At 35.8% G+C, this 12,293-nt stretch overlaps 2 protein-coding genes across 4 annotated transcripts in view; one reads left to right on the top strand and one right to left on the bottom strand.

Moving 5' to 3' along the window:
- ap3b1a (adaptor related protein complex 3 subunit beta 1a) overlaps positions 1 to 12,293 on the bottom strand; it is a 762,544-nt gene that overhangs the window by 105,308 nt on the left and 644,943 nt on the right. The gene's annotated exons all lie outside the window — the stretch shown is intronic.
- Positions 6,709 to 12,215, top strand: f2rl1.1 (coagulation factor II (thrombin) receptor-like 1, tandem duplicate 1). Of its 2 annotated transcripts, XM_087300345.1 has the most exons (3): positions 6,709 to 6,734; positions 6,845 to 6,924; positions 10,755 to 12,215. In XM_087300345.1, the coding sequence occupies exons 2-3, from the start codon at positions 6,858 to 6,860 to the stop codon at positions 11,828 to 11,830; spliced, it is 1,143 nt and encodes a 380-aa protein (XP_087156471.1). In that variant the 5' UTR covers positions 6,709 to 6,734; positions 6,845 to 6,857; the 3' UTR covers positions 11,831 to 12,215.

The following is a 12,293-nucleotide window of genomic DNA, read 5'->3' as shown; positions in this document are numbered from 1 at the left end:
TTTGCATGTTCTCCTCGTGTTGCCGTGGATTTCCTCCGGGTGCTCCGGTTTCCCCCACAATTCATACCATGCAGTACAGTTAATTGGATAAACTAAATTGGCTGTTGTTTTTGATTGTGAATGAGTGATGGGTTGCAGCAGGAAGGGCATCTGCTGTGTAAAACATATGCTGGATAAGTTTACAGTTCATTCTGCTCTGACTATCCCTGATGAATAAAAGGACTAAGCCGAAGGAAAATGAATGAATATTTTACACCAAAACCACAATTGGCAATGTCTAGCTCACTCATGCACTTACGGTGCTCAGCAAGGGCGGACTGGGACTAAAAATCAGCCCTGTCATTGTAGCCACACCAGCCCACATTACCACACCGACACAGCCCCACCCAAGGACACGCACATTCACTACTTATATTGGTGTACAGATGAATTATATAAGCAATACCTATTTAAGAGATATTTAAACATTTAATGTATATGACTGAAACAAAAACAACCCATTTATATATGCAATCATGTCATTCATTTTCTTTTCGGCTTAGTCCCTTTATTAATCTGGGAATCGCCAACTTATCCTGTATATGTTTTATACAGTGGATGCCCTCAAAGCTGCAACCCATTACTGGGTTACCCAATTCCCAAATGGCCTACCCAATTCACCTATAGCATGTGTTTGGCCTTGTGAAGAAAACCAGAAGGAAACCCATGCGAACTCCACACAGAAACACCAACTGACCCAGATGAGGCTCAAACCAGCGACTTTCTTGCTGTGAGACTACAGCACTACCTACTGCGCCACTGCACTGCCCCCTTTCGAGACTAGTTCAGTTAATTTTATGTAATTGGCAATGTCTGACTTGACTGCCTTTCCCTTTTTATGGTCCATCTCTGACAATTAGCTTGTGTTGCACTTACTGTTTGTTTGACATTCTTGCCAAATTTTGATTATGTCTGCGTAACCTCAGATTGGCCCATCTCGAAACCAGTCGGGTGTTGCTGATTGGGCCAATGCTTAACATTTACTATTATTCTTACTATTATCACCATCATCTTCATATTATTCACATCTCACACGAGATAAAAGCTGCCTACATTTAAAAAAACAATGCATATGAAAAAAAATAATAGCTGACCGGCCCACATTTAAAAAATGGTCCGGCCCTTCTGGCATTTGCCAGAATTGCCAGATGGCCAGTCCGCCCCTGGTGCTCAGCATAATTGAGTACACCCCATTTTGAAGATGAATGTTCATCCATTTCTCAGTGAATAAAGGCAATTTATGGTCACACTGTATTTTGATGGTCCGCTTGATGAACTTAAGTTACATTGCATCTACATGTCAACTAATTGTCAGAAGATTATAAGTAGACTGTTGGGTTGGGGTTAGGGTTACAGTAGGTGTAAGTTGAAATGTACTAGCAAAGTTTCTTATAGTCAGTTAAATGTCTGTTGAAGGAGCAGTAGACAGTCTAATAATCAAATTGACTATCAAAATAAAGTGTTACCCAATTTAATTTAGTGCATTTGAACAAAACAAATTATATATATATATATATATATATATATATATATATATATATATATATATATATATATATATATATATATATATTAAGATAATATTTAGTCAACGAACATTTTTAGAATCTGATCACCAAGATACTGATCACCCTTGCTAGCTCTTGACAATAATATTACATCAGTTTGTAATCTTTCATTACTCAAATTGTAACATTGAGATTGTTGTATAAATGTGGACGTCTGCCACGCATTTAGTTGTGTAGTTGGGTTTTATTTTATTATTATTTATTTGTATTTATTTATTTTTATTACTATTTCTATAAGGGTTGTTTGATATGTTTGTAAAATGTAAAAATGTTAAATAAATCATAAATAAAAGAATTAATAAAAAATAATACATTTAAATTCATACAAAATATTGGGAAAAATTGCAAACTACAAATTTTCAACTAAATTTTTCATTTTTTTTTTTTTTTTTTTTGCTTCTCTTGATTTCCCCTCTTTTTAAAATTTGTCTTTAACATTTTTCTATAACATAAATTTGGGTGTACTAGCTTTTGGACCGTTATCGTAAGTTATTTTGTTAGATTAGCTCCAGATTTGGCTTCAGTGCTGACTAATCTAATGTATATGCACAAATATAATATTGTAAAGCTTTCTTTAGAAAATATGAATTTAAATGAGAGATTTGTGAGGGGTGTACTCATATGCTGAGCACTGTGTGTTGATCTAGCTAACAAAAAGGCTGTAGTAAAGAAATCCTCTTGGTGGCAGTGTTCATCCATATCTGTCCTACACATTGCAGGCTGTCTTTTAATGCAGTCTAAGTTTGTTAACGAAAGAAATGGACTAACACAGTGTTAATTAAATGTAAAATCTCCCATCGGAGTGGTACCAATTAATTTTCCAAACAAAACAGCTAATTAATCATTGGTTATTATAAACGGCATTTTGGCAGAAAGTATTGCTCGTAGCTTCTGAACTGAAGTTACTTTGTGTTTTTTAGGGTGAATTTGGGTAATCTGGGTCATTGGGTAATCTTATTCCTATTCAGAACAGAATATATAGCAAAGTGAAGAGACAAAACAGTAATCTCACTATTTGTTTGTTTGTTTTTCTGTGTAATACTGACAATTTCATGGATATGCAATATTACGCGTCATTAATATTAGGCAGCGGAGTGATATTGCCATAACAGAAAAGATGAATATGTTGTTGACAACGTTGTTCGCAGTCAAAAAATAGTGCTAATATCTATCTATCTATCTATCTATCTATCTATCTATCTATCTATCTATCTATCTATCTATCTATCTATCTAGTGTAATACTGACAAGTTTATGGAAGATATAGTCTATTATACGTTTCAATATTACGCGTCGTCATTAATGTTAACGAGACAGCGGAGTGATATCTTTATGATCATTTTACATTCTTGTAGCGCTTTTGGTATGAGAAAAACGCCTTAATATTAATATTATTATTATTATATTTAAGCTACGTATAGGCCTATATAAAATATGTAAAGCTGTATGCATGCATATCTGCGGTAATCTGTATTTCCTGCGTCGTGCCGGACCGGCAGGCACTTTTTTCCAGGGGTTTCAGTACAGCGTAACCGCTACTACGTCATCGCGTGGGCGTGGCCTATCTGTGAATTTGCATAGGTCACGGATCATGCGCAGATTGTGAAAACAGCCGTTTTGATTCAGATACCTGTACGTAATCGCACGGGTTTCGTGTCAATACCTTTTATATGCAGTACAAAATAGCTGTCATGATTGCAGGTGTTTCATGTGAAGTCAGTGTATGTTATATTAAACAAATTAACTTAAGATACCTCTCAGATTACATTAATACTGTAATAACTTAAGATACCTGTCCCGATCCCAGGGCTTTTGTGTCAAATACTTTATATATCATATACAGTAACATCAGATACCTGTCCTGATCTCAGGGGTTTCATGTATAATTACTTTTATATTAGTTAACATCAGATACCTGTCCTGATCCCAGGTGTTTCATGTATGATCACTTTTATATTAGTTAACATCAGATACCTGTCCTGATCTCAGGGGTTTCATGTATGATCACTTTTATATTATATACATTAACATTAGATACGTGTCCTGATCCCAGGGGTTTCATGTATGATCACTTTTATATTAGTTAACATCAGATACCTGTCCTGATCCCAGGGGTTTCATGTATGATCACTTTTATATTAGTTAACATCAGATACCTGTCCTGATCCCAGGGGTTTCATGTATGATCACTTTTATATTATATACATTAACATTAGATACGTGTCCTGATCCCAGGGGTTTCATGTATGATCACTTTTATATTAGTTAACATCAGATACCTGTCCTGATCCCAGGGGTTTCATGTATGATCACTTTTATATTAGTTAACATCAGATACCTGTCCTGATCCCAGGGGTTTCATGTATGATCACTTTTATATACAGTAACATCAGATACCTGTCCTGATCTCAGGTGTTTCATGTATGATCACTTTTATATACAGAAACATCAGATACCTGTCCTGATCTCAGGTGTTACATGTATGATCACTTTTATATTATATACAGTAACATCAGATACCTGTCCTGATCCCAGGTGTTTCATGTATGATCACTTTAATATACAGTAACATCAGATACGTGTCCTGATCCCAGGGGTTTCATGTATGAGCTTTTATATTATATACAGTAACATCAGATACCTGTCCTGATCCCAGGGGTTTCATGTATGATCACTTTTATATACAGTAACATCAGATACCTGTCCTGATCCCAGGTGTTTCATGTATGATCACTTTAATATACAGTAACATCAGATACCTGTCCTGATCCCAGGGGTTTCATGTATGATCACTTTTATATTATATACATTAACACCAGATACGTGTCCTGATCCCAGGGGTTTCATGTATGAGCTTTTATATTATATACAGTAACATCAGATACCTGTCCTGATCTCAGGTGTTTCATGTATGAGCTTTTATATTATATACAGTAACATCAGATACCTGTCCTGATCCCAGGTGTTTCATGTATGATCACTTTAATATACAGTAACATCAGATACGTGTCCTGATCCCAGGTGTTTCATGTATGATCACTTTTATATACAGTAACATCAGATACCTGTCCTGATCCCAGGGGTTTCATGTATGATCACTTTTATATACAGTAACATCAGATACCTGTCCTGATCCCAGGGGTTTCATGTATGATCACTTTTATATACAGTAACATCAGATACCTGTCCTGATCCCAGGGGTTTCATGTATGATCACTTTTATATACAGTAACATCAGATACCTGTCCTGATCCCAGGGGTTTCATGTATGATCACTTTTATATACAGTAACATCAGATACGTGTCCTGATCCCAGGGGTTTCATGTATGATCACTTTTATATACAGTAACATCAGATACCTGTCCTGATCTCAGGGGTTTCATGTATGATCACTTTTATATACAGTAACATCAGATACCTGTCCTGATCTCAGGGGTTTCATGTATGAGCTTTTATATTATATACAGTAACATCAGATACCTGTCCTGATCCCAGGGGTTTCATGTATGATCACTTTTATATACAGTAACATCAGATACCTGTCCTGATCTCAGGGGTTTCATGTATGATCACTTTTATATACAGTAACATCAGATACCTGTCCTGATCTCAGGGGTTTCATGTATGAGCTTTTATATTATATACAGTAACATCAGATACCTGTCCTGATCCCAGGGGTTTCATGTATGATCACTTTTATATACAGTAACATCAGATACCTGTCCGGATCCCAGGGGTTTCATGTATGATCACTTTTATATACAGTAACATCAGATACCTGTCCTGATCCCAGGGGTTTCATGTATGATCACTTTTATATTAGTTAAAATTAGATACCTGTCCTGATCCCAGGGGTTTCATGTATGATCACTTTTATATTATATACAGTAACATCAGATACCTGTCCTGATCCCAGGGGTTTCATGTATGATCACTATTATATACAGTAACATCAGATACCTGTCCGGATCCCAGGGGTTTCATGTATGATCACTTTTATATACAGTAACATCAGATACCTGTCCTGATCCCAGGGGTTTCATGTATGATCACTTTTATATTAGTTAAAATTAGATACCTGTCCTGATCCCAGGGGTTTCATGTATGATCACTTTTATATTATATACAGTAACATCAGATACCTGTCCTGATCCCAGGGGTTTCATGTATGATCACTTTTATATACAGTAACATCAGATACCTGTCCTGATCCCAGGGGTTTCATGTATGATCACTTTTATATACAGTAACATCAGATACCTGTCCTGATCCCAGGGGTTTCATGTATGATCACTTTTATATACAGTAACATCAGATACCTGTCCTGATCCCAGGGGTTTCATGTATGATCACTTTTATATACAGTAACATCAGATACCTGTCCTGATCCCAGGGGTTTCATGTATGATCACTTTTATATACAGTAACATCAGATACCTGTCCTGATCCCAGGGGTTTCATGTATGATCACTTTTATATACAGTAACATCAGATACCTGTCCTGATCCCAGGGGTTTCATGTATGATCACTTTTATATTAGTTAACATCAGATACCTGTCCTGATCTCAGGTGTTTTGTGTATGATGACTTTAAATAAAAATAGAAAATAAATATGAGTTATGTTAATTAACTAAGACCGAGAAAGAAAAATTAACCACGATTTATTACAGAAAATGTGGTATTTATTTGTTTAAACATGACTGAATACCATATTTTAAACTACAAAAACACGGTTAATCTTACCACAACCATTATTATTTGGTTTAAAATGGAAGTACAAAAGCCCAGAGACAGTAAAACGGAGTAATACGGATTAAAACGAGGTCAGCTGTATTTGCTAATGAAATCTTTAAAATATAACATTATAACAACAAAAAAAATAACCTGTATGATTGTTTTTTCCTTCGTTATCCACCGCGGTAGGTTCTTTATCCATAATCATCCTGTTTGAAATGACCGCGCTAAAAAAGAACCTGTACTGCGCATGATCGGTGACCTCTCAGTATTGTTTTTTTTTTAAGCGGGCGTTTCCCAAACACCGACCGAGCCACGCCCATTTTACGTCGTGGTAATGAAACCCCTGGAATTTAGTGCATGCCGTGCCGGACCGAAGGGCGTGTTCCAGGTAAGGTCACATGACTGAAGGACGCCGAGTTCCTCACCTGTCTATAAAAAGCGGACACTGTTTACATTTGTAAAATCATTATATCAGATAATTTCAGCATTTCCACTCAGTTTCGCAGAAGTAATGGCGCACGGACTGATCTGGATTTCGGCTTTGCTTCTGTTCATCGCCGTGAACCTGTCTAGTCAAAGTAAGAATTTGTTTTCCTGTTTACGTTTAATGAGGATGTCTCCGTAGTCAGTACTAGATTGTAATGCTAGAAAACGTGTTTGAAATTAAAGGAGAATGATGCACTGTTTTGAAGAGATGTACAATTTATTTACTTTAAGGTATGTCTAATAATGGTTGTAATATTTAGTTTTGCCATTCATCTCAAAATCAACTTGACATAAATAAATGAAAATTTAGCCCTGCTAAATGTCTAATTTTCTGTTTAGTATTCACTTTAGTATTGTGATGTTACACATCTATCTATCCATCTATCTATCTAATCTTTGAGGTAACGTTGGTATTTACACACTTCCTCCTTAATAATTTAATATCAGAGAAGCATTCTTTGCAAACTCTAAATAGTCAAAACATTATAGCAGTCAATGACAATCAAAGTACACCCTTGTTTAAAATAGCATTAGCACTATTCATTTTACTGTGAAGTCATATTTCTATCTGATTTCAGATCGAATATTTAAAGTATCATAGTAAGTACTATTGGGAGCATGTGACAAGTTGTCGTTGAATAAATATTCAAATATAAAACAAACGTTGTCTGTTTGTCTGTCTATCATTGAGATAAAGTTGGTTTTGTATTGTATAATATAATTTCAAAAAAAGCAATTTTTGCAATTTCCAAATAGTCAAAAAATTATGGCAGCTAAAGACCTTCTTAGTACATTTTTCATAGTCAAATAAATAGTGCTAATGTTGCTTTGAAGTCATACTTCCATATCACAGACCAAATACTCAAAGTAAACACTATAGGGAACATGTCACAAGTTGTCATTGAATGAATATGCAAATGTAAAACCAACTCCATCCATAAATCTATCTATCTATCTATCTATCTATCTATCTATCTATCTATCTATCTATCTATCTATCTATCTATCTATCTATCTATCTATCTGTCTGTCTGTCTGTCTGTCTGTCTGTCTGTCTGTCTGTCTGTCTGTCTGTCTGTCTGTCTGTCTGTCTGTCTGTCTCCGTCTATCCATCCATCTATCTATCTGTGTTCAATAGTTCACACCTTGCTATTATTATGTGGCATTTACAGCCACAAAACTACACAAATTTTCTTCAGTGTAGTACAAAGCAGAATTAAAATTGTAAATATAATTCTGTGTAATGAATAGGCCCTGTCATAATTGAAATTGAAGTATACCAGTATTTACTATAAAAGGATTCAGTTGTCTGTAAAGCTGCTGCTATGTAAATAAATTTATGCTTTATTTATGTAATAATATTCTGGGGTGGCACTGTGGCTCAGTGGTTAGCACTGTCACTTCACAGCAGGAAGGTTGCTTGTTTGAGTCCCTTCTCCCCATGTTGGCATAGGTTTTCACCGAGTGCTCCAGTTTTCCCCACAGTGACATGCTCTATAAATGAATTGGATGACTAAATTGGCCGAAGTGAGTTTTTATGGGTGTTTTTTCCCAGTACTAGGTTGCAGCTGGATGGGTGTCCGCTGCGTAAAACATATGCTGGATAAGTTGGCGGTTCATTCCAAATGAATTAATGAATATTCTGTTGTCAGAATTGAATGTTTCAGTGATAACGTAAGTAAATTTGTGTTTGGTAGAACAACTCTTTTCTTAATTCATATGAACACTTGAGAATTTAATCTTGCAGTATAAAAAATGACCCAAGTATTTATTCGCAAATGCATCAAAGACTACAATATGTGAGAAATATTCTGATTGTGACGAGCGTAAACTTAATGGGTTTATATTAAGGACTGATTTTATTCATTCACCTCATTTACTTTTATTTAGTATTTTTATCTATTTAGTTTCATGACTATTGTATTAAAGGTTTTATTTGTGACTAATTATAGTCAAATTATAGACTATTTGTGAATTTTCTAACAAGTTAATGTTGTTTTTTGTACATTGATACACTGTGTAAGTACTTTAATACCGTCCATGTAAACCTAGTCAATGTTTTCAAACAATTTGATTTGATTTACCAAGGTAAATCAATCTCACATCCACTTTCACATTTGTCACATCGACAATGGAGAGATGCATTTTTAAAAAATTTTTATTGACTTCAATAACAAACATACAAAATCCAATTGTACACGAAAAAAACATAATGATAATAACAGATCAGGATAAATAATATAAAAATATAAAAAATTAAATAAAAAAAGGAAACAAAAGAGAAAAAAATAGAGATACATAAAAAACACAAATACAGCAAGAGGAAACATGGACTTATGTATCCATTATGTTTCCAAAATATTTATCATAATAATCCAAGAATCTATTACTTTTCTTGTTATTAACTAGTCTAAGAAATTTAATAAAAACATCAATTTCAATTAAAAAATTTGAAAAAGAAGGCTGCGATTTGAAGAATTTTTTTTTTTTTTTGTGAATAAAATATTTTCCATGCAAAATAAAAAACTTTATGTAGTTCTCTAATATATCAGTTTTACCTTCATGGTAACAAATAATATCTTAAAGTTGTAAGGGTCTGGAAGAAGCAATGTAGTTACCTAAATGGAGATATAAGCATTTCGGTCATAATACAGTAAACATCAGTCATCTTCTCATCAGTGACATGCATCTAAACCAGTGGTAGGGGAACCTATGATTCGCAAGCCACATGTGGCTCTTTGACCAAAAATGTGTGGCTCTCCAGCAGTCTCCCTTCAATAATATTTTGCAGTTTAAAAAATTATAACCATCACTAGAAATCCAGAGGTTTCCCATTGAAAATACAAATACAGTTCCTCTGTAGTATAACTTTTTACAGCAAAATGAATAAGAACTCAGTTTATAATAAAAAGACACTTCAACTTATTCGAGTGTACAGATAAATTTGAATCGTGACCCAAAAAAAGGGCAAACAACTTACATTTCTATGGGAACCTAAAATTCATTCATTTATTCATTTTCTTGTCGGGTTAGTCACTTTATTAATCTGGGGTCACCACAGCGGATGCCCTTCCAGCCGCAACCCATCTCTGGGAAAGATCCACACACATATACACACACACACACACAAACACACACACACTGTGGGGGAAACCGGAGCCAGAACATGCAAACTCCACACAGAAAAGCCAACTAAGCAAAGGATCGAACCAGCGACCTTCTTGCTGTGAGGCGAACATGCTACCCACTGCACCACTGCGTCGCCACCTAAAATTCAAAAAACATTTATAAATGGTGATGGCGTAAAGACATTTTTGTTTATTATTTGTCCTTTTTTAATTCATAGGCTTATATTTTTTTATTTTGAGTTGTGCATGGACGTAAAGGTTTTATTCAAACCTGTATTAATAATAGTAATATCATTGGCTCTTTAAAAAAAATTAATTTACAAAAATATTCAGAAACTGCTCTTTGTGAAAAAGGTTCCCGACCCCTGATCTAAACAGTCCCTGGACAACTTTTGGACATTTTAATGCTTCCTTACAGTTTGCTGCAATTATAAATCACCCATGTCTTGAGGTAGTTCATTATGATGTGATTTATATTCTGATCTACCTTCTTTGATTGGACAGGAATCGCAGGACTGGTAATTTTAAATCCCCATAGACAGGAATAAATAAAGTAGTGACTGCAGGTTGAAGGAAAGTAGTGGAGTAAAAATACCAATACAGCTCTAAAAATGTACTCGAGGGAAATTAAAAGTACACCTTTTTAAAACGGCCTAGTACAATTCCAAATACGGAAGTACAATTCCTGAGAAAAGCTACCCAATTACAGTAGTTTAAGTATTTGTAATTTGTTACTTTACACCACTGGTTTAATCAAATCATCTAATGCCCCATCTATCCGTCTCTGTGTTTAGCAAGCATTAACCCTAATTGGGATCGAGGCTTTACTGGTGAAGAAACTAAGGAAGGTGTATCGGTGACCTCCACTGCTCTTGGTGTATTGAACAGCAAGCTCACGCAGATCTTCTTCCCCGTGCTCTACATCATCGTCTTCAGTGTGGGCTTGCCCACCAATGCCATGGCCATCTGGGTGTTTCTCTTTAGAACCAAGAAGAAGCACCCATCATCCATTTTTATGGCCAACCTAGCACTGGCCGACCTTCTCTTTGTAATCTGGATCCCTCTGAAAATCGCTTATCATTTTAATGGGAATCATTGGATCTTCGGAGAAGCCTTGTGTAAAGTGCTAGTAGGATTTTTCTACGGCAATATGTACTGTTCCACAGCTTTCATCGCATGCATTAGCGTCCAGAGGTACTGGGCCATTGTGCATCCACTTTCCCAGCAGAAGAGGAACAACAGGTTGGCGGTGTGTGTGTCAGTGTGCGTGTGGCTGGTCGTGTGGGCTTTAACCGTGCCTCTGTATCTTTACGACCAGACCGTGAAGGTCACCAACATGGATATAGTCACCTGCCATGATGTCACTCGACCCAGCCAATCACTTTACCCCTGCATCTACTTCCTGACCATGGGAGTTGTGGGATTTGTAGTTCCCTGCCTAGTGTGTATAGTGTCAAACGTGCAGATGCTGCGCGCCCTGAAGAGCTCGATGAATGATCCCAGCATCGTTCAGAAGAGAAAAAAGGCTATCATCCTTATTGTGACGGTGCTGGTGATGTTTCTAGTGTGCTTCACGCCTAGTAACATCATGGTGATGGTGCATTACGCTCTGCTGTTTAATGGAGTGAAGAACAGCGGTTATGGTTTCTACATCACCACGCTGTGCTTGGCCAGTCTGAACAGCTGTGTTGATCCATTCGTGTATTATTTTATCTCGGATGAATTCAGGGAGCATGTAAGAAACACTTTTCTTTGCCGAAGTGAGCGCACTGCCCAGAGAATGCGAGTTTCTTTTAGTGCGCTGAAGTATTCGAAGAAAAGCAGCACGTACACATCAGACTCTGGAAACACACAGAGCAGTTCCTATTGAGAGTGACTAGAGAGAGTGTGAACTGTTTTTAAAACCTCAGGTGGAAATTCTGAGCTTGTTTTGTAATATGCTTGAAAGGACCTGAGGGATACGTTTCTGAAACATGCACTGACTGAAGGAAAAATGAATTAATTAACCAATAAATGTCTTTTTCTATGATTTTTACCTCTGTTTTTATATTTACGCTGTGAATAATATGCGTAAATTTACTTAATTTTTATTTTGTGACTTCATGTTTTTCGCCACACTTTTTTATGCTTTTGAGTTGCATTATGAAATCGGATTGCATCCTTTTCCTCTAGGAAAGTAGCTTTTATTAAAATTTTTAACAGTTTACATTGTACGATGTTATAAATTATGGTACATAAACGGCACACTGTAAAAATTATGTGTTTCTTGGATTTTTTTTTGTTCTGATTTTAGTCCAAATATCTAAACATTCTTAAATCAAGAAGCATTTTCT

This window comes from Danio rerio, chromosome 21 (genome assembly GCF_052040795.2).
Source record: "Danio rerio strain M-AB ecotype USA chromosome 21, GRCz13ab, whole genome shotgun sequence".
NCBI classification, from domain to species: Eukaryota; Metazoa; Chordata; class Actinopteri; order Cypriniformes; family Danionidae; genus Danio; species Danio rerio.
Note: the sequence above shows the minus strand (reverse complement) of the source record. Positions and strands in the feature narration are given on the sequence as shown.